Source organism: Hyperoodon ampullatus, assembly GCF_949752795.1.
Source record: "Hyperoodon ampullatus genome assembly, chromosome: 4".
Lineage (NCBI taxonomy): Eukaryota > Metazoa > Chordata > Mammalia > Artiodactyla > Ziphiidae > Hyperoodon > Hyperoodon ampullatus.
Window position 1 is genome coordinate 13,339,628 of NC_136917.1, and position 22,277 is coordinate 13,361,904.

At 46.5% G+C, this 22,277-nt stretch overlaps 1 protein-coding gene across 2 annotated transcripts in view; it reads right to left on the reverse strand.

Annotated features, from left to right (window-relative positions):
• Positions 1-22,277, reverse strand: part of SLIT3 (slit guidance ligand 3) — a gene marked incomplete at its 5' end in the record, with an annotated part of 578,559 nt that overhangs the window by 133,191 nt on the left and 423,091 nt on the right. For both annotated transcript variants that reach the window (XM_079702652.1, XM_079702651.1), the window contains 2 exons: positions 7,130-7,293; positions 13,344-13,415. In XM_079702652.1, coding sequence (XP_079558778.1) covers positions 7,130-7,293; positions 13,344-13,415 — 236 coding nt within the window. The remainder of the gene's footprint in view (positions 1-7,129; positions 7,294-13,343; positions 13,416-22,277) is intronic.

Consider the following 22,277-nt stretch of genomic DNA (forward strand, 5'->3'; position numbering starts at 1 on the left):
AAGACATCTAAAAGCTCTCCCTCCTCTGCCGCATCTCTTTGCAGGTGGCAAAGAGGATCTACAGTGGGCAGGGCTCACGTCCCCTCACCTGCATCCTCCCAAGGAGGCTGGGAGCGCCAGGACTGCAGGTGTCAGGGCTTCTGAAGTGTAGATGGTGCTCCCCAAAGAAAACTGCCATGCCTGGCCCTGCATATCAAGGGGCTCCGGTGCCTGACCAGCCAGGGAGACACGCCACACCCCGCACCTTCCTGGATGGGAAGCATCAGGGGCTCCATGGAGCCCTGAGCCTGAGCACTTGCCTTTCTATCCACTGAGGCACAGGGTATCCGATGGCCATCCCTCTTTTGATCTGTTAAGATATTACTTAGTGGGGTGTGTCAGAAAAGAGCGGAAGAAAGGCATTATGTTTTAGGGCTCACATGGGCAACAGAAAGTTCTGAAATGGAGTTTCTTCAAAGGTACCCCTTCTGACTTCTGTGCTGAAATGAATTCTGTTTAAACCAGACCCAGTCTGCAGCCTTGAGTCCCTCTGGGAACGAGCTGTGTCTTTCACAGGGTGGCTCTGATTTGGAAGAAAGGGTGTGCTACATTGCAAAGGATGTTGTCAAGGCCAAAAAGGATTTGAAAAGCTTCCTTAACCAGGTCACTAATGACACCTTTTATTACGCAGAGAGAAACAACAGTCATTATAGTCTACGTCAGCATCCTGGGCTGGCAGCTCCCCAGCTAGGTATTCACACATGGCAAGGATGCTACTCTCTTGTTGAAACAAAACACTTCAGGTTTAAGCCGGGGTTGAAAGATGAGTTTGCTTTTCCTGGAAACATTCCCCCTTAATCAATGCTGGAGGGACCAAGCCTATTTCCCTCTGGGTCTCTGAGTCCTGTGTGGTGGGAGTCCTTCCCCTTTGCTTTCTGACTCTGGAAAGAGTGAGACGAGCATGTTAAGTTCTACAAGGTCAGTGACCTTTTCTATCTTATTCTCTATTATATGCTCAGTGCCTAAAAGAGGGCCTGGCACAAAACATGCAATAAACACACCTTGGGTGAGTGAGAGGAAGAATACATGAATGAAATCGCCCCAGAAGCCTTAGAGACATGGGGACTGAATGCCACCAAGCTACAGAGGTGAACGATTCTTCTGGAAGGACTGTGAGGGGAGGCTCCCTGAGTTCTGAGTGCCCTGGGCACTGGTCCACAGCATCAGCCTCCGAGTGGGGAAACGGAGTGGCAATGGGTAGACAGGACTCTCATGTCTGAAGCTCAGGTCTTTCTATCACGGCAAAGGCCATCTGTCCAGTCCCCTGAGGCCCCCTCTGAGCCTAGCTCACCTGCGCAGGTCAGGTGTCCTAGGTCCTCTGTCGACCTCTGTCAGCAAATCCATCCCTCCCAGCCTTTCCTGTCCACACACATTGAGGCTGAAGAGAGTGATGCAGGAGACAGTAGATTTCCAGGGGGACAAAGTGAGGAAACACCTACCTTTCTACCCAGAAAATTCTATGACTACAAGCTAGGAAGAAGAGAGGAATGGGAGCAGAATTTTTATATTAGGGTAGAAAGAGTCTCTGCATCTTCTTGATGGAAAGGGTCTCTCTAGGTGTGTGCCTGCCCGCATGCACGTGTGTGTCCCTGTTGTATGATGCATTCTCAGGGGGCCTATGAATCCTCATGGTCCTCGAGGGAGCCTGCCGACTGGTACCACTGCCTCTTCTCCCTGGCACGGCCAGGGCCTTAAATCAGAGCGCATTGATGAACCAGCAGGCAGACCCCCTGTCATGTACTGTCTAAGACGTTCTCTTATAAACTTAGGAGTGCATGGGGACTTATTCTTCCTTTCTCCATTTTAAAATAAGTGCCCAGGGGCTCCCCTGGTGGCGCAGTGGTTGAGAGTCCGCCTGCCGATGCAGGGGACACGGGTTCGTGCCCCGGTCCGGGAAGATCCCACATGCCGCAGAGCGGCTGGGCCCGTGAGCCATGGCCGCTGAGCCTGCGCATCCGGAGCCTGTGCTCCGCAACGGGAGAGGCCACAACAGTGAGAGGCCCGCGTACCGCAAAAATAAATAAATAAATAAATAAAATAAGTGCCCAGGTTCTCTGCTCTCGGAACTCTTCCAGTCCCAGTGCTAAAATGCTACTGCCCTGGGGTGGAAGGATGTCCTGATCAGAGTAGGGAGATGGGGATGTGGGCTGAGTACCTGTCTCTCTTCTGGGGGCCCATCTCACCTTTCCTTAATCACTGCAGCTCTGGAATCTCAATCTGGAGCCAAAGCCACCTCTGTGCCAAACAAGGAGGAAGCTGAGATGCCTGGCCTCCCTCCAGATGTCTCCTAAGACTCCCTGGACTGTGGCCTGATGTCTGGAGGGAGGGCAGAGCAGAGCTTGGGGAGAACGGAAGTGCTGGCCCTTCCCGCTCTTACTGGTCAACAAGGGAGTTGCTTCCCAGCCCAGGGGGCTGTCAATGAGCGAGAGGGCAGGAACGCATTCCCAGCTAGACCTCTCACAGGGCAAGTGCCTGTGGTCACTGGCATGGATATTGTACCAATGATCCTCCCTCTGCTGACTGCACAATTCTCCCTCTGGTTCTGAGAAAGAAGAAAGATGGAGCGGTGACCAGGGATAGGACTTCTGCCCAGCTCTGACCCCATCTTTGTTCTTCTGCTCATTGGCAAAAGGGAATGATCATCACCCTGAAAGCCAAAGGCTCTAACTTGTCTGCCCAGATGAGTGGGGCAGAGGTCACCGAGCTCCAGACCCAGAGAGGGCCATGGAGATGGTGAGGAAACAGAAGCCCTGAGAGAGGAGTGTACCTGCCCGTGGACACAGTCGTGGCCAATCTAATAATGACCATCATTCTCATAATAGTAGCTAACGTTTATAGGATGTTTCCTATGCACTGCATTGAGTGCTTTGTACGTATCACCTCACTTGATCCTCATAAAACCCCTGTCGTGATCCATTATTATTATTCCCATAATAGAAGGGCTCTTCTACCATCTCCTCTGCCCAAAAGACACCCACCATGCCTCTCTATTGCCATGAAGTGGAAAACCGTTAAAGGCTTGGAATCTCAGGAGGCAGGAAAGGAGGCTCAGGGGTGAGACATGTATTGTGTCAGCTACCCTGGAGATGGCTGGACACTCTTGCGTTAGAGCCGTTGTTTCTTTCTTTCTGTCTTTAAAGAGAACTTCACCCAGCAGAGTGCGGAGAGTTGGAAAATCGACTGGCCTCGTGAGCGCGTGGAAATAAATTAATTCCAGTATTCAAATTAAGCATCCCTGTTGGCCTCTGGTCTTTCAAAAGCCAACAACAAACTGCAATGACAATGGGACTCGAGCAATTATGATGAGAATATAAATGAACGTGATTTAAATACCAGAGGCATGATAATTTGGAGAATGGCTAAATAAACCTAATAATCTCATTCCTGCAATGTCCAATTATGGTGTTTTAATTAAAACCTCCTAAGGAAATGGGTGGCTAGTCATGGCTCACCTTAATTAACTTTATACCTAGTAACTAGTCTCAAGTTAAAAAAAAAAAAAAAGAAGTAGAAGGGGAAAGTTTCTGGTTTCCAAGGAGATACACCTATTTCATTTTTAATAATAACTGAGGAAGAGTTTGTTGAGAGGCTCTTAGGATCCAGCACTATTCTAGGTATTGCGGCACCGGAAAAAAATGTAAGACATGGCCCCTTATTACTAGAAGACAAGATTAATCTTCATGAAAATATATCTCACATTCAAAGGCAAAGGACAGATACATGTGAAATGGGTGGACAAACCAATGGGTTCAAAGATATTCAGAGGAAAGAGATAACTGACTCAAGAGGTCAAATATTTAGCTACTACCCTTGAATTACAAACTGTAACTGGTAGAAACTTTCTCAGATTAAGGGATCAGAAAATTGACACATGGAAGACAAATCCTAGAGTTTAAACTCCAAAATAAGCCCTTTAGCTAAGGATGGAAAAAAAATTCAACTTGCAACTCATGTGAGCCTAACCATGGCCAAAGCAGAACCTTTTCTCCAATCTGCTGTATGAACTCATAAAGTCCACTGAGGGACCCTTCTAGTCCTAGGGCCCTAACTTCCTCTTAAAACAAGGAAAATTAACAGAGAAATCCTTTCAGCAAGAGCTAAAGGAAACCAAGCAGTCCTGTTGCATATCATAGAAAACTGTTAAGAATAAATAAAATAAGAGTCTCCCACCCTTGTGAAAAATGCCCAGCTGTCTCCCCAGGAGAGGAAAATAAATGCCCTTGATTGAAGGGGACCGTTGACAGAGGGGATGAATTTTGCCAGAGTGCGCCACTAGCAAATTTCTGGGTTAGCTGCGGTGATAAGGAACCAGTAGCCCGGACTTCTGGGGAGAAGAGGCTGGGCTCCAGACAGCCGGATTTAAATCAAAGGTGGATATCAGGGACTTGGGCAGGCAGGGCCCTCACAGGCCGAGAGAGATAAAGCTCTTTCCTGTCTCTGGAGTCATGCGTTGGGTGAATTTTTCGATACCGTGTAGGGGCGCAGGGAGGTTTTTCTAAGGCTGCCTCAACAGGGGCCACTGGTGATGAATACGCATAGGGATGGTTTAATTGCTGCCCCATGCCCTTCTTTCTCCTGAGCAGACGACTTCTATTTTTTTAGAGATGTTCATGTTCCTCCTTTCTTGACTGAAGTCCTCCTCCTGCGGGTTATGGGAGGAATAGCTTGGATGAGGAGGGACCCTGGTGGTTTTGCAGCTTTAAACAATGGCCATCAGGTCTGTCCCAAACCGCCTCATTCGGATGCCTTGCTGGGCTCTGCTGTGGGGCAGGGCCTGCACCCTCAGAGGTGGGCTGCATCTCATGGTAGGGGGTTGGTCGGTATGTGAAAATAGCCCATTTCTTTGACCTCCTGTGCGTGCACAGGCTGAGTCTTGCTCCACGCTGCTTCCTCTGGCATCCTTTTATCACAGTCTCACCACCTACCTTGAACAAATCATGAAAGACGTAGTACTTTTGGGAGGGGGTGCTCCTCCTGAACCCCACTAATGAGGGTGGTTGTTCATTCGTTACAGATGTTCAATTCCCCAGTTCTCCCCGCCATTGTATCTGACTTACTTTTCAGAAAGTTGCCCTGCACAGCATCCTATTTTGAAGCCTTGAGAGCTTGGGAAAAGCATCTAAAAAATCCCCCATGCATAGGGGCCCTAATATGTCAGTCCCCTAAATTCATACTACTAGTGAGAGGGTGGAGATTAATAGCATACTCATGTCTGCAGTCTGTGGATTAAATTCTTGTGTCCTTAAAAGACACCTGGCCTCGTATGAAGAAGTTACAGCCCATCACTAGCAATGGGCTTGATTGCTATAAACAGGGGATATGATAAAGGTCATAGTCACCTATGTAACTATTAACCCACCTGTGAGATCCAGCTTTTTCAGAGGAGGGAGACCTGGGGCAGTAACATTTCCAGGACCCAGGAGGATCAGCCTCCCGGCCCTGGGTTTTGAGTCCTGACTGCTGCTGGGTAAGCAATGTCTCGGCACTCCCTTGATGGGAAGGTGCTTTCATGACGAAGCACCTTCGTGGTGGTATTCGTGTTGGTGCGCAGCTTTAAACTTGGTACCCACCCATAATAATGCGTTTTAACCTCCTCCCTAATTAGTTTTTCTCAATAGCTTTTGGATGACTCCTGCACTCTATAATTATTTCTTTCACTGGCACTTATGCCGATATTGTACCCTTTGCCTAATAATTACTGTAATTACAGTCACTATATTTGAGTTGGGTGTCTGTGTGATAAACGGTTTTATTATGTGTTTGATGGAAAGTGATTTCTAAGTGGGCGTCTATAGCAAATTGTTGAGGTACTGCTCTGAAACATGTTAAAATGTTTTTGGGTATTAAATGACTTGATAAAGTTGTAACATGACAGGAGAAAGCAGCAGATCAGGGAGATAAAGTTGAATTCAAGGAAAATTCCTATATATGGCAAATGCAGCCTAAGGGCAGAAGAGGGCCAGTCTGCACTCCTGGCCACATGGGGGTCCCATAGCACATAGTGGGCTCAATAAACCTTCCATACTGAAAGTGGGCAGCAATTTAAAAAGGTGAAAAGTGCAGTCCCCGCCCACGCTAAGCTCCTCATTCACCCTTTCCCTTCCTACACACCAGAGTCCCAAGATCAGCCTTTAGAAGCCACTGGGTCCCAATTCCAGGACTAAGTTCCTGGATCTCAGGAATGCATCTTTGGGGAACTCCTCAACTGAATACTTTTTTTTTTTTTTTTTGAGGAAATCAAGAGATTAGCTTACTTCCTTGCCACCAGAAAAGGGAAGAATGGATGGGATTGGGCAATGTCAATGAAAAGTAAAAACAAACAAGCAAACAACATTTAGGACCCAAGGCAAAGGCGACATCCTCCGGGAAGCTTTTCTCAGGTCACTCAGCCACCTCCCATCCTGGAGAGATGAGCTGCCTTCAGTCACGTGCAAGCACAGCTCTGTTTTCTGTACTACATGGGCACCTGTGCTTCTATTTCAGTTCAATTACCCACAGATCAAACTCTCGTGCTTGCTCAGCATTTTGTGGGCCCACTAAACTATAATAATTAAGCTCCACTCATTAGCTCTTACCAAGTGCTGTGTATTATGCTAAGTGCTTTATATGCATTATTTCATTTAATCCTCCCACCCAGCCCTGGAGTTATGGACTACGATTTTTTCTCTTTTGCAGACATGCAGTAACTTACCAAAGTCACACACCATTAAGGGGCAGAGCTGAGATTTCCAGCCGAGCAGGCTGACCCCATAGCCTCTATTAGCCTGACTCTCAATTTCTAGGAGCAAATGGGCAATAGGAACGGGTTTGGCCCATGCTAAAGTACCTAATGGACTCTGAGGCTTAACAGGAAGTGACTCATGAGCTCCTTGAGCATTTTCCTTTATCAGATGGTAAGAGCTTCTTTTCTGGAACACGGGGAGGCACCTTAGAGTTCTTTAAGTGACTGGCGAATGCTGGGGCAACCCGCGAGGCTCCACACCGAGCTCTGGGCTGGGGTGTGTGTTCAAGGCCAAGGTGATGTTAAGGAGAGCTCACAGGTGGGCGAGTCACAGGACAGGAGGGGAGGGGAGTGATGGGGTCACCTCACCTGGGCACACGTACTCCTTCTTCTGCACGTCCGCCACGTTGAAGCCCCTCAGGTGCACAGGAGCCATGCAGAGAGTGAACTGGCCAATGGTCCGCCGCTGTCGCAGCCAATCTGAGAGCCAGGCCAGGTGACAGTCGCAGTACAGGTGGTTGGAGTGGAGGCGCCTGGGAGAGGGAGGGACACAGAGAAGATGCCGTCACAGCAGGAAGTGGGGAGGGTGCCATTGTCTGAATAGAGTGGGCTGAACCTCCGTGCCCTTTGCCAGTGTGACAGTCCTTGGAAGCCCAGGGGAGCACTGTCCTCTGCACCGCGGAATCACCACAGGAGCCTCAACCCTGTTATTGCCAAGCCACAAATGACAGTCATCTTCTCGTGCCGGCCACATCCATCCAATGGAGGCCTCCAGGCTTCTGAGCAATTCCCACTTTTTAATAGTAATTCCACCCTTTTCTTTCCCACTCAGGAAAGGCTCAACACATAGAAGAGGGAGGGTGACATTATTACAGCGATGATCCTGATTCAGGTCAAACTTCCAAAAGCGTGACTCAGGTGTAGCTTTCTGTACTTTAGCTAGCCCTGGTTCCAGATGCTTTACAACAGCCTCTCAATCTCCACACTCCAGTCTGTGGTGAACTGTGGCCGAGATCTGCTGTTGTCTTTTCTCTCCTTCCTTCGTTTTCTCTCTAAGTGTCCCTTTAGTGGACCCCCTGTGTGTCATGCTGGTGAGCCTAAAACCAATACCGCTGTGTGCACTAGCCAGGGTAAGCAGGGAGCAGAGAGAAGGGGACCTTTTGAAGGATGCACCTTCTCTTCAACCTCCAATTTAAATAAGGTGTTTACAGGCTCTTGTCATCCACAGCACTTTCTCCAGAGTGCCCTTCATAGCCTTCCCAAGTTCAAGTCCACCTGGTGTATTTGCTATTCTGACTGGTTCGGTGCCTCTGAAAAGGCTTTTTATCCATCTCTTCAGGGCTCTTGGGCTTTCTCCCCCTAGTAGCTGTGGCTCCAGATCAGCTTCTCACCCTGGAGTGAATAAGATTCCTGAGAGGGATCTTCAGGTTCCACATCCTAGGGGAGCCTCATCTGGTTAAGTTGAATTTCCTTTCCACTGTCTGGAGGGCAACCTAAGGATACCCAGGGGATCCTAAAGGTTCTTCCCCAAGGTTTCTGCATCAGGGGTTTCCAACTTCCACAGTCCCTACAAACTTAGATCGTTAGCAGTGGCGGTAGGTGAGTTTCAGTCATGACAGCTGATCATATACTTGGCTTTCTGATGCAAATTTCAACTGCCCCATCCTGCACCTGCTCAGCAGCCAGCAATATCTTGGGACTTTCAAGTACTCTGTGTCATGCCAGTTAATACTGAGTGGCAGACCGAAGCAGTGGCTCAGGCTACATCCATGTCTGAAATGGAGACAGCTGAAGGGCTCTTGACCACACTCCACTTAGTGTAAGGTCAACATTGCTAAACACTGGCCAAGTGTAGCTCATCTGCGCTGCCTGCCAGCAGAGTCTCCCTGGCCCTGCACGGGTGCAAACCTTGGGCAGGCCAGGCCCACCAGGGACCTTGGCAGACTCAGGGTGGGGGTCCCAGGTCCCATAATATCAGACTGACTAAACGAACCCATATCCCACCTAGAATGTCATTTTTTTCTGCTGAAAAATATTTGAAAAGATTTTTTTACAATTTTGTTGAAACATGATTAATTTTGATGTTATAATTTTCTTTTTGTCTTTCAGAGCCAATACTTAAAAGTCAAAGACAACTGCATATACCCCCAGGACCAAGATACTGCGCCTGTTATGGGCCCCAAGCAATGCTCGCCTCTGAACATCAAAGCTCAGGCCCCAGTGCTGTGGAAACAAGCCTGACTCCCTCTTAGTCTGGCAGGAAGAGGTACGACAGGTGGGAAGCGGGAGGGAAGGCAAAATCCTAACCTGGAGGGAAGGACCTCAGTTCTAAGAAGGAAGGCAAGACCTCTGTGTATTCAACAAAGATGACCACTTTGTGCCAAGGACGGAGGGGGGCCTGGTGTTGGACTTGGAGCTGGTTACTCTTTCCCAAAGAGTATGAAGTGGAGGAGGGAATTCCTTTTCTGCATTGGGACTTTTTGGGAAATTGCAGCATGAGGGAAAATGATCTGTCTCCTGACCCATCAGTGAGCTGTTGAGAGACAGAAAGAGAGAGAGAGGGAGAGAGAGATGATTGCGTGGCCAGGAATAAACCACCAGGTATAAAGGCTGTCTAGGAAAAAAGTGACAGTGGGTCAGTTCTTAGTGACAAGGCAGAGCAGAGGTAGGCTGCAGTGGCACGCACAGGTTGAGGTGCTAGAGTTTTTTTGTGTGCCTTTTCATGAGTTTGGCTTTTATTAGGAAAGGCAGTTGCCCTCTTTGGCACTGAGGTATGGAAGCTAAGGAAACAAGACGGATCAATGCAAACAAATTCCCATCAGTTCCAGTCAGAGGTAAGAGATCAATGGAACAACAAAAATGAGGTGTAGGTAAGTCAGATCCTTACTGAGCTGATTAATTTCTGGGATAATCAAAATGTCAGTGGTTTCCCTTTTGGAAGTTTATATTAGGTTGGTTGTTCCTTAATACCCACTGGCCAGCCCCAAGCTACCTCCCTTTTTTTTTTTTTTTTTTTTTTTTTTTTGCGGTATGCGGGCCTGTCCCGTTGCGGAGCACAGGCTCCGGCCACGCAGGCTCAGCGGCCATGGCTCATGGTCCCAGCCACTCCGCGGCATGTGGGATCTTCCCGGACTGGGGCACGAACCCGTGTCCCCTGCATCGGCAGGCAGACTCTCAACCACTGCGCCACCAGGGAAGCCCAAGCTACCTCCTTTTTAAACCTTGCTACAGATGGCCCTTATCCCTTTGTCCATTTCTGTAGAAATTTCTCCTCTCGTAAGTAGGACCATGGAAAAGAGGTGACCCAGACTGCTTTTGAAGCCATGTGAAGGCTCTTGTCAAAAGCCCAGGACAGTGGACAGGCTCAGATCTCCCCCTCTTGGAATTTTACCCAGCAGAAGGGCTGGAGAGTCGAGCTGGGAAGAGTCTTTCAAGCTGCCTTTTACATCATGTTCCATAGATCAAATTGAGCAATGTTATCCCAAATATGAATGTTAAAAGAAAAAGAATCTTGATGATCTTGAAACTTGAGCCCAGACACTGCCAGGAGTATTTCTAGTTTTCTTGAGTGAGAAGAGACATTATCTTAATTACTTTCAATAACTTTTCTGATGTCAATGACACAGGGAGGGTGGCCTTTCAGCCATGTGGAAGCTCCAGTCTCCTCTTCCTCAGCTCACCTGATGCTCTTCTGCTTTTATTCCTACTGAACGGGACAAGCTCAGGTTCTGATGTCATAGTGCCAGAATCTGACATAGGCTCTGTGCTTTTCGACTTTGACCTTGGGCAGCAATCTAATCCTGGGCCTCAGTGTTATCATCTATAAAATGGGGATATTAATGGTGCCTCCTTGCTTGGGCCATTGTGAGGATTGAAATGATTCATGAAAAATGCTAAGCACAAGGCCTGGGACACCGTAAACTACCGAAGAAATGTTTGCTCTTATTATTCTTACTGTGAGGAGACTAGCTCCAGACTTCAGGTTCTTCCCAACCCAAGGCCCTGCCTGTACAAGGCTGTCATTTCTTAGCCACCAAAGCATCAAGGCGGCTAGATGGTTCCTGTTAGTGGTTCTGTGGTCTTTTGCAGACAGAAACACCATATTTCATGTTGGCGAAACCACTTTTACAGAAGATAAGGTGAATGAATACAAATGCCAATTTGTAAAAGGTGCCTTTTAGCCACAGATGCTAAATTAAATTTCCAGCAAATCCTTTTAGAGAGGGTCAGCGTTCATTTTCTATAAAATGTGGCTTTCTGAATTCAATATAAAAGCTTTCCTTTAGAAATCCCATTTACGACTTCCTTCCTCTCTCCTCTTCCCCCTTTCTCCACCACCAGCGCCCTCCCTTCACCACCACACTTTAATTACAGTGAGGGGGGATTAGTCAGCTCAAGTCTCTGGGGAGTTCTCTACAGAGCCATCTCTGAAATTAAACTAAAGAGAAAATGGCAGCAGGCAGGGAGCAAAGAGAACAGACGAGATTGATGGATTGATCTGAACTCATCAGATGAGTGTTCAGGACCACAGGGAAGCATGACAGCAGGAACGAGGAGAAAAAACTCTCCTGCCCTCTTCCCCCACCCTTACAACACCCCAACCAAGATCCAGACCTCACCATCTTCCCTGCCTCCTATGGACCCCTCCTTGCTCTCTTATTGATGCTTTTCAACTGAAAATAACAGGAGGGGAGGTAGAAATCACAAAGCAGCAGCCCACAGGAGCTGGACTGCTGGTTGCGCAGGTGAGAGCCGTATTTCTTCTATTCAACCCATTTGCCTGGGGAGATGCGGGCCCAGCACCCTGAGGACCCAGTGATTTCTCCTGCACCATTCCCTTTAATCTATCTACCTATCTATCTATCTATCTATCTATCTATCTATCTATCTATCTATCTATCTATCTAGGCCGCACCATGCAGCATGTAGGATGTGGGATCTTAGTTCCCTGACCTGGGATCGAACCCGTGCCCCCTGCATTGGGAGTGTGGAGTTTTAACCACTGGACTGCCTGGGAAGTCCCACCATCCTCTTTTAAAAGGAAGGGAAGAAGATAGATTTTCCTGGCTGAATTCTGCTAGCCCATGAGGGATCAGAGGAAGAAATGGGCACAATGGTGGAAGATGAGCTTGGATCCTCCTTCTATATAATAACTAGTATTTGCTGTGTGGACACCATGACCAGGCACTTTACATGTTAGTACATGTCATTCCCACCATAACTTTGAGGCAAGCACTTATGAATTCACTATCTGTGAAGAACAGAGAGATGAAGCGACTTGCCCAGAGTAAGTGGCGGAGCTCGTATTTAACCTCGGGTCTGTCTGACTCCCAACTCTGGGTCCTTCTGAGGGTTCTCTGTATCATCTCCTCATCAATTGCTTCATTGATCTTTGCTTCATTCTTACCTGAGATAAGGTCACTTTCTCACTCATGCAGGGATCTCAAACCTTATAAGTATTGAGATCTCCTGGAGGGCTTGTTAAAAACAGATGGCTAGGTCCACCCCAGAGATTCTGATTCCATGGGTCTGAGGTGGGACCTGCAATTTTGCTTTTCAACAAGTTCCAGGTGATGCTGACACTACTGGTCTAGGGACCCCCACTTTGGGAACCACTGCTCTAAGGATTTTCACATCTGCTTGGATGCAATGTTGCTCAGGGGCCATAGATAAGCTGGTCGCTTGGTATTTTTAAATCTAGATTTCTGGATAAATGGTACGATGATGATAATAATAATATAACTATAAATACCATTTATTGCCTACTATGTGCCAGGCACTTTACTCTTGGGGGCTGACTCTCCCCTACTGCTGTGATATAAACTCCATTGAGGCTCCATCAACACAAGAAAAACATCAAGTATTGACCTCTTTGGAAAGGCCAGCAGAGTACATTTGCAGAGGAACTGAAAAAGGATTTCTGGCTGAGAGAGGAGAACTTCCCAGGTAACAAAGGCACTAGACCTGCTCTCGGGATGGGGCACCGTGGGGAGATTTGCTTCCTGAGTACACATTCTGGAAGGCTTGAGCCCACCCAACACATTAAAGATAAAGAATGGAGTTACTGCATTCTGATACCAGAATATCATCCAGGGAGCAGAAAAGTGTGGTGTGTGGCGGGTGGGAGGCTGGGGTGAAGGAGTAGCTAAGACTCCCCCTCCTCTACCGTTCCCAGAGCGGGAAACAACTGTAGCCTTTGGCAGTAGGATAGAACTGCCAGGGGTACAGGACATGAACTAAGCAAATGATGAATCATCACATCCCTGTTCTCAAAGTTCTGTGACGATGTAACACTGATAAACTTTTCCATCCAGGTGGAAAACACAAAGAAGATTTCCCCGGTACAGGAAGACTCCCGGGGTGAAGAGAACTGAGTTGGCCTGAAGCAGGATGGTGGTTGAGAACCATGGGTGGCTCCGTGATCCTTCCCCACGTCTGCCCTCGCTCACCAGCACCCCTTAGTCAGTAGCAGAGGGAGGAGGCGTTTGGATGTAGGAACCAAGGGTGAGGTTTTACAAGCAGCTGAGAGCTGCTTAAGGTGGGGAGCAGGTGGAGGAGGAAGCAGGGGACCTTTTTTACTCACAAGGTTCGAATCTTCGGCATGTGGTTGAAGCTGGTGACCAGGATGCGGCTAATGTTGTTGTTATTGAGAGTGCTGCGGAGAGAGAGGAGAAACAGGTCAACAGGGCAGCAGCGTGGCGGGTACCAGGATGCTTATGGAAGGTGGGGAAGGGATGGATGTGACTGCAAGAGGGATCATCCATCAACAGCCATGGGTTAGTTGGTGCAGCAGCCGGAGACAAGTGGACGGGTCTCCAGATGATAGGAGAATCCCTGATTCCTTTTACAAGTGGGTCCCTCTTTTCCTCTGCTGCCCTCTCAGTACTCACTTACCTACCTGGAGCAATAAGGTTGCTTCCTGAAATCCTACTGTGTCCTGAGTGCTTCATTACAACGTCGCTGATTCCCACAACTACAATGCCCGTTACATATTCTTGTCCTCATTTTAGAGAGAAGGAAACAGATACAAAACATCTTGCTTAGCTGCACACAATCCTACAGGGGAGGCTTTATCCTTGTGTTATAGATGAGGAAGCTGAGCTTCAGAGAAGTAAAACTAGTTTTCCAAGGACTCACAGCTATTAAGCTGTGGACTTGGGATTTGAACGCAGTACTAGCTTGCTCCAAACTCCTTGCCCTGCCCGTTATACATACTGCCTCATACAGGATGCTATGTGGATAGGTTATTTTATGAGTATTTTCCAGCCATCTTCTGGCTCTTTAAACATATCTTGTCTGAAGTGAGTCTGTGAGCTCAGGGATTCGGTCTCTACTTGCTTGTGCCTCCCCGTGACCATGGATGGGGACTCCTCCAGTGCAGCATTGACACTGACTGGTATCTTTGTACAGGGAAAAGGGAAGAGAGGGATGTGAGCCCCATAAATGGACCAGAATGAAATCAGCCTGTAGGTAAGTACAGCCCTGGGCTTACCCTTCTAGAAGGACCTATTATGGGAGCCCAGGGAAAGCACGGCAGCCAAGGAAACCATGTGCAGAAGTGGAAATGTTATGTAGCAGAAGGGCCCGTCTGGGTCGGTTATTTCAGTGACTATGCAGACAGAGGCAACCGTTCGCGGCAAGACTGGATCTAGTTCTCAGCTCTCTGACCCACACCTGCCTCACTTTGCATCTCAAAGAGCAGGAGTTGGATACGGCCCATGGTACGCTCCTTCGTGATGGCCATTTGCTCCTGTGCTCCTCCAAGGCCACATCAGATGCCCTCTTCTCATCCTCCCCCTCCTCTTACCCTCCCACGGGGTCCCACTGGCCCAGGAAGGAGCCTTTCTTTGGAAGCCTTCACTGGTTAAACAGACTTCTTTCGCCCCTCGCTCTCGGTAAACACATTATCTTCCTCTTAAAACGCCCTCTAACATTTTCTATCTTAGGCATTACTACAGTCCCAAGGCCTGGTCCATACATGGTTCAGATTGAGTCTTATATGCCCTAGTTGTGTGGTCTCGGGCCAATGATCAACATCTCTTAACCACAGCTTCTTCATCGGCAGAAGGAGGAAGGCAATGGTTCCTACCTCACAGGCTGGTAAAAGGCTTAGCAGACAGTATGTGCTCAGTCATTGAGGCTCCCGTTTAACTGATGTTGGTGGAGAGAATCTAGTCCTGTCCTGGTCATTCCGGTTCCCCGCACACAACCCCAACCCCCAAGGGAATACCAACAGAGCTTTGTCTGGCACACAGTGGCCCCCATACACACCCCACCCCACCCAAGGGGCCCTGCACAGATGCTTTCTCCCCTGGGGACACTAGTCACAGCAGGATTCCAGGGACCACATACCCGTCACCCCAGGCTATTCCTCAAGGCCTTCGGCCAAAAAGGCCAGGAGGAAATCTATTTACACAGAGGCACAGAACTTAATACTTTTTCCTCCCTCCCCCCCCATATTTCTTCTGCACCTACCCTGTGTCTGGCGTTATTTTAGCCATAGAGTATGCTAGAGAGGAATGAACCAAATTTACACTGCCTGTTTCTGCCCACTCTGGGACTTTACTAATGCACCAATTCAGACACTGGACATATTATGAAGTTGAACCTACATAGCTATTTTGTTTCATGTGGCTTATCTTTTCTATAAGTGTGTATGTGTGTGTGTGCGTGTGTGTGTGTGTGTGTGTGTGTGTGTGAATCCATCCTATCTCCATCCACCCAGGAAGTGTTCAGAGCATGTCATCAGACAGGGTGGAAGAATCTGTCCTTCCCATTGGTCCGGGCTCTCCTGCCTTGGTAGGGAGTTTCCGAGGAGCGAGGGCTATGCTCCCCATCCCACCCCCTCTCCAGCGGATTAGGAATGCCTCCAGGGCAGAAACAATGCCTTCATTTCTGCTTCTATCCATCCCAGAGTTCTAGGCTCCACACCTGGGGGATACCTAGTTAGGGTCGTTAACTCACTACCAGACAAAATCTGAGTGTCCCCCTTATCTCTCAAAAGCAAAGAGCAAGAAGCCTTTGCAGAAAAGAGGCTTCCTTCCAAACATACCCAGCAACTCAACATCAGGCTGAGTTCACAGCCAGCCCTCATTTAGCTGAATATACAGTGCAGTTATATGCCGGGATTGGGTTGTAACTGCATCCGGCAGTCGTCCGGCAGCGATGACTTATTAATGTATGACTACACTGATATTTAAATGTGAGCCGTAATGAGGGCTATAAAACATTTATGATAATAGCAATTATTCCAGAACCAAAGTGACTAAACACAGTATTCAGACCTTCATGATTTGCTATGTGGGGCTGCCCGACCCAGGGACATCAGAGGGTTGCTAACCTCTTGGATGCTGATCTCCATGGCAGCTACAGTTTCTTTTTCCCTAATAAACACAGATTTATTTCATTTCCAATCTTGGTGGCTTTTGCCCATGCAGGGAGCACTCTGCTCTATCCGGTTCTTGTGTCCCAGCCTAAGCAGCTGGCATTTGACGGAGATGTCACTGTCATAACCCTGATGCAGAAGAGCAGAGTGGGTGAGCACGGCCTCAAAGGCAACGACCTGGTTTAGATTCTGCCTCTGCCACTTACGGCCCGTGCAACCAAGAGTAAGTTTTCATAATCTTATTAAATTTCCTCCTCTGTAACATGGGGCAAATAGCAGCACTGATCTCACAGAGATTTCCTGGTGATGAAACGAGATGGTTCTAATAATTGCCAACATTAACTGCGAGCTTATTTTATGCCAGGCAGGCACTGGGCTGAGGGTCCTACTTGCCATCTCATTTCTATAACCCCCCGATGAGGCAGGCACCTTTCTATCACCTCCATGTCATGGATGAAGCAAGTGGTGGTACCAGGACTGAAATCCACACAAGCCTGACTCCAGAAATGACACCTGCCTTAGTTGTCTAAGGCTGCTGTAACAGATTACCACACATTCTGTGGTTTAAAGCAACGTAAACTTATTCTCATACAGTCTGGAGGTCAGAAGTCTAAAATGGGTTCACGGGACTGTGTTTCTTCTGGAGGCCTCAAGAGGAGAATTCATTTCCTTGTCTTTTGCGGCTTGTAGAGGCCACCATATTCCTTGGCTCGTGGCCCCTTCCTTGTATCACTCCAACCTCTTGCTTCTGTTGTCACATCTCCTACTGTTCACTCTGATGTCCTGCCTCCCTCTTAAGAGGACCTGTGTGATGACACTTAGAGCCTGACTGGATAATCCAGGATAACCTCCCCAACTCAGGATTCTTAGCCATATATGCCAAGTTCCTTTTGCCACATAAGGTACGATTCATAAGTTCCTGGGATGAGGACATGAACATCTTTGGGGGGACATTATCCAGCTGACCATCACGCCCTTGAAACAGGGCATGGAAAGCACACTTGTTAGCACACTGCCTGGCTCATAGGCAGTGATCGGTAATTATTAACTATTATTATTGTAGCTTGTGTTTGTTTGGTCCTTTATGGTTTACAGTATACTTTCACATTCATCTTATTTGGTACTTGAAGCACTCTGAGGTTGAAATTATTATCCCCATCTTACAGATGAGCAATTTGAGGCTATAAGACATAAGAGACCCACCCAGGGTAGCAATGAGCTCCTAGAGGATTCAGGACTCACTACTCTTTCTTTTCACAGTTTCTCCCAACTTTATCATTGCCTCCTGTTTTCAGGGCAAGTTTGTTACTCCAGCAAAGATATTCTCTGTCATTTCCAATCAGGGACCCAAAGCCGGAAATAACTCAGCAAGCCTCCCATTGCCTCTTGTTCTAGAAACTTTCTTGAAAATTAATCAACAGAAAAAAATAAATGGTTTGGTCTGACAGTGACCCACCTCCACCCCCATTAGATGACTGCCCAAGCCTAACCTACGGTGACCTCATCAACCTCACCTTATTTATTACTTCCATTTCCTGGAAGAGTTTTGCTAGTTCTAGAATCTAGCTTTAATCTCACTGCCCTGTTCCTATTGAGAAGATATGCTTTACCCCAAGTCGCCCCAGTTGGAAGCTTTTCTCCAAGTAAGTGCTCTTAATTCAGCATTTTCCGTCAGGTTTCAGGCTCAAGTTCAGGGTCACATTAATTCTATGAAACTTCAAGACTGTCCTGGCCTCCCCTTTTTGTACCATGACAAGCTACTGAATAGGCATTTCAGTATGAACTAGAAATAATGCAATTTCCCCCCTATCGGATTTATTTATTTATTTTTTAAATTGGGGTATAGTTGTTTTACCATGTTGTGTTAGTTTCTACTGTACAGCAAAGTGAAGTGGAGCTCCCTGTGCTGTATAGCAGGTTCTTATTAGTTATCTATTTTATACATATTAGTGAATATATGTCAACCCTAATCTCCCAACTCATCCCACCTCCAACCCCCCGCTTTCCCCCCTTGGTGTCCATATATTCGTTCTCTACATCTATGTGTCTATTTCGGCCTTGCAAACTGGTTCATCTGTACCATTTTTCTAGATTCCACATATATGCGTTAATATACGATATTTGTTTTTCCCTTTCTAATTTACTTCACTCGGTATGACAGGCTCTAGGTCCGTCCCTGTCTCTGCAAATGACCCAGTTTCACTCCTTTCTATGGCTGAGTAGTATTCCAGTGTGTATATGTATCACATCTTCTTTATCCCTTTGTCTGTCGATGGACATTTAGGTTGCTTCCATGTCCTGGCTATTGTAAATAGTGCTGCAGTGAACATTGTGGTATATGACTCTTTTTGAATTATGGTTTTCTCGGGGTATATGCTCAATAGTGGGATTGCTGGGTCATATGGTAGTTCTATTTTTAGTTTTTTAAGGCACCTCCATATTGTTCTCCATAGTGGCTGTATCAATTTATATTCCCACCAACAGTGCAAGAGGGTTCCCTTTTCTCCACATCCTCTCCAGCATTTATTGTTTGTAGATTTTTTGATGATGGCCATTCTAACCGGTGTGAGGTGATACCTCATTGTAGTTTTGATTTGCATTTCTCTAATAATTAGTGATGTTGAGCAGCTTTTCATGTGCGTCTTGGCCATCTGTATGTCTTCTTTGGAGAAATGTCTATTTAGGTCTTCTGCCCATTTTTGGATTGGGTTGTTTGTTTTTTTTTAATATTGAGCTGCATGAGCTTTTTATATACTTTGGAGATTAGTCCTTTGTCCATTGATTTGTTTGCAAATATTTTCTCCCATTCTGAGGGTTGTCTTTTCCCCTTGTTTGTAGTTTCCTTTGCTGTGCAAAAGCTTTTAAGTTTCATTAGGTCCCATCTGTTTATTTTTGTTTTTATTTTCATTACTCTAGGAGGTGGGTCAAAAAAGATCTTGCTGTGATTTATGTCAAAGAGTGTTCTTCCTATGTTTTCCTCTAAGAGTTTAATAGTGTCCAGTCTTACATTTAGGTCTTTAATCCATTTTGAGTTTATTTTTGTATGGTGGTAGGAAGTGTTCTAATTTCATTCTTTTACACGTAGCTGTCCAGTTTTCCCAGCACCACTTACTGAAGAGACTGTCTTTCCTCCACTGTCATAGATTAGTTGCCTCCTTTGTCATAGATTAGTTGACCATAGGTGTGTGGGTTTATCTCTGGGCTTTCTCTCCTGTTCCATTGATCTGTATTCCTGTTTTTGTGCCAGTACCATATTGTCTTGATTACTGTAGCTTTGTAGTGTAGTCTGAAATCAGGGAGTCTGATTTCTCCAGCTCCTTTTTTCTTTCTCAAGATTTCTTTGGCTATTTGGGGTCTTTTGTGTCTCCATACAAATTTTAAGATTTTTTTGTTCTAGTTCTATAAAAAATGCCATTGGTAATTTGATAGTGATTGCCCTGAATCTGTAGATTGCTTTGGATAGTACAGTCATTTTTCACAGTATTGATTATTCCAATCCAAGAACATGGTATATCTCTCCGTCTGTTTGTATTGTCTTTGATTTCTTTCATCAGTGTCTTGTAGTTTTCTGCATATAGGTCTTTTGCCTCCTTAGGTAGGTTTATTCCTAGGTATTTTATTCTTTTTGTTGCAACAGTGAATGGGATTGTTTCCTTAATTGTTGTTAGTGTATAGGAATGCAAGAGATTTCTGTGCATTAGTTTTATATCCTGCAGCTTTACCAAATTCATTGATTAGCTCTAGTAGTTTTCTGGTGGCATCTTTAGGATTCTCTACGTATAGTATCATGTCACCTGCAAACAGTGACAGTTTTACTTCTTCTTTTCCAATTTAGATTCCTTTTATTTCTTTTTCTTCTCTGATTGCTGTGGCTAGGACTTCCAAAACTATGTTGAATAATAGTGGCGAGAGTGGACATCCTTGTCTTATTCCTGATCTTAGAGGAAATGCTTTCAGTTTTTCACCATTGAGAATGATGTTTGTTGTGGGTTTGTCATATATGGCCTTTATTATGTTGAGGTAGGTTCCCTCAATGCCCACCTCCTGGAGAGTTTTTATCACAAATGGGTGTTGAATTTTGTCAAAAGCTTTTTCTACATCTATTGAGATGATCATATGTTTTTTCTTCTTCAATTTGTTAATGTGGTATATCACATTGATTGATTTGCATATATTGAAGAATCCTTGCATCCCTGTGACAAATCCCACTTGATCATGCTGTATGATCCTTTTAATGTGTTGTTGGATTCTGTTTGCTTGTATTTTGTTGAGGATTTTTGCATCTATTCATCAGTGATACTGGTCTGTAATTTTCTTTTTTTGTAGTATCTTTATCTGCTTTTGGTATCAGGGTGATGGTGGCCTTGTAGAATGAGTTTGGGAGTGTTCTTTCCTCTGCAATTTTTTGCAAGAGTTTGAGAAGAGTTTAAATGGCATTTAAAAGACAGTCCATCTACCTCCCATTTCTCTCTTATAAAGCCCCTACTTACCCCATTATATATACTATATTTCTATTGAGACTAACCTGTATTCTGTCTAGTCTCTCTTCTGTTTTGTCATAATTGGAGCATTAATGTCTAATGAAAAGGGACTGTTTTCCATATTAAAATCATCTGCGTGGACAATGCTACTTCTACCAGTGGATCCCACTCTCTCTTGCTTGTGAACACTAGAAAGGGGGCATTAAACTTTTTTTCCAGGGCACTAGGGGATTAGTGCACTTACTGTTGCTCCTATAGCACACATAATTGAACACTGGTACCTGGACAAAGTTTGTGTTTCCCTGTGTTCCTCAGCTAAATACTGGGGCACCCAGGCAAGACAAGGGCTCCTAGTCGCAATGTATGTATGAAGCAGTGGTACACATACCAGTCTGTTCCAGGGGTTGGCAAACTACTGCCTACAGGCTAAAGCCCATCCAACGCAGCCTGTTTTTGTAAATACAGTTTTACCCATTTGTTTATGTACTGTCTATGGCTGCTTTCACATTACAGCAGCTGAGTAGTTGCAACGGAGACCATATGGCCAGAAAGCCTAAAATATTTACTAACTGGCTTTTTATAAACCATGTTTGCTGCCCACTGGCTGCTCTAGAACTGGGCAGTTCTGGTCCTGTCTTTGCCAATGATTAGCTGTGACATGCTGGGCGAGTCACATAACTGCTTGGTAAGGAGAGGGGATTAGGTCAACGACTTTCAAAACTTAAAGACTGTAAAACATCGGCAGGAAAGCCCCAGTGGCAAGTGGTAGGGCTGGGATTTAAAACCAGGCAATCTCACCCTAGAATCCACACTTCTTATTCCCATCCTATGCTCTCACCTGGGAAGCTGGGTCCCAATGCTCCTGGAACCTGTAATGCTGTGATGGAATGAGAGCCTAGCAGAAGGCCCTGTTCAAGAGACGGGGCAGGAGAACCCACCTTGGGGCGGGCAGGGAATGAACTTGGACAGTGGTTCTCCAGGTGTGGTCCCCAGATCTGCAATATCACCTGTGGACTTGTTAAAGATGCATATTTTCAGTATATGCATCAGGCCAACCTACTGAATCAGCAACTCTGGTGTAGGCCCAGCTTTGTGTGTTTCAATGAATGAGAGGATTCTTATGCAAGCTCAAGTTGGAGAACCACTGAACTAGGGAAAAGGCTAAGGACAGAGCCTTGACCTGAATGTGGAGGGCAGCATATGGCTGCCCGAGACGGAAGGCCTCTTGTGTGGAGAGCACAAGGGAGTTGGGTCTCTTCCTGTTTAGGGAGAGGCCCAAGTTCTTAAGTAGTACGCAGTCCTCAATGGAGGTGGCTGTGATCACTCTTAGAGAGGCCCGACTTGATTTCTGCCCCTGGCTCCCCAATGATCTCTCCGGAGGGCTAAAGTGTGGCTCTCCCTTGCATCACTCAAGAAAACCATCTTTGATCTGGAGGAGCTAAGTCCAGCTGCAGCCACACCACACTGGCAACCTTAATAAGGCTGACATTTCCCTCCATCTCCTCCGGTTAGGCCATTGCTTTGTCAAGCTGTGCTTTCCTGGCTCTGGGTGTAATCTGCATGTTGTGTGTCCATAACACTATGTAATTGGCTCTAATGCAGCAATATTATCTGTGAGCATGTATCACATAATTGCAAAACCAGGCATCCA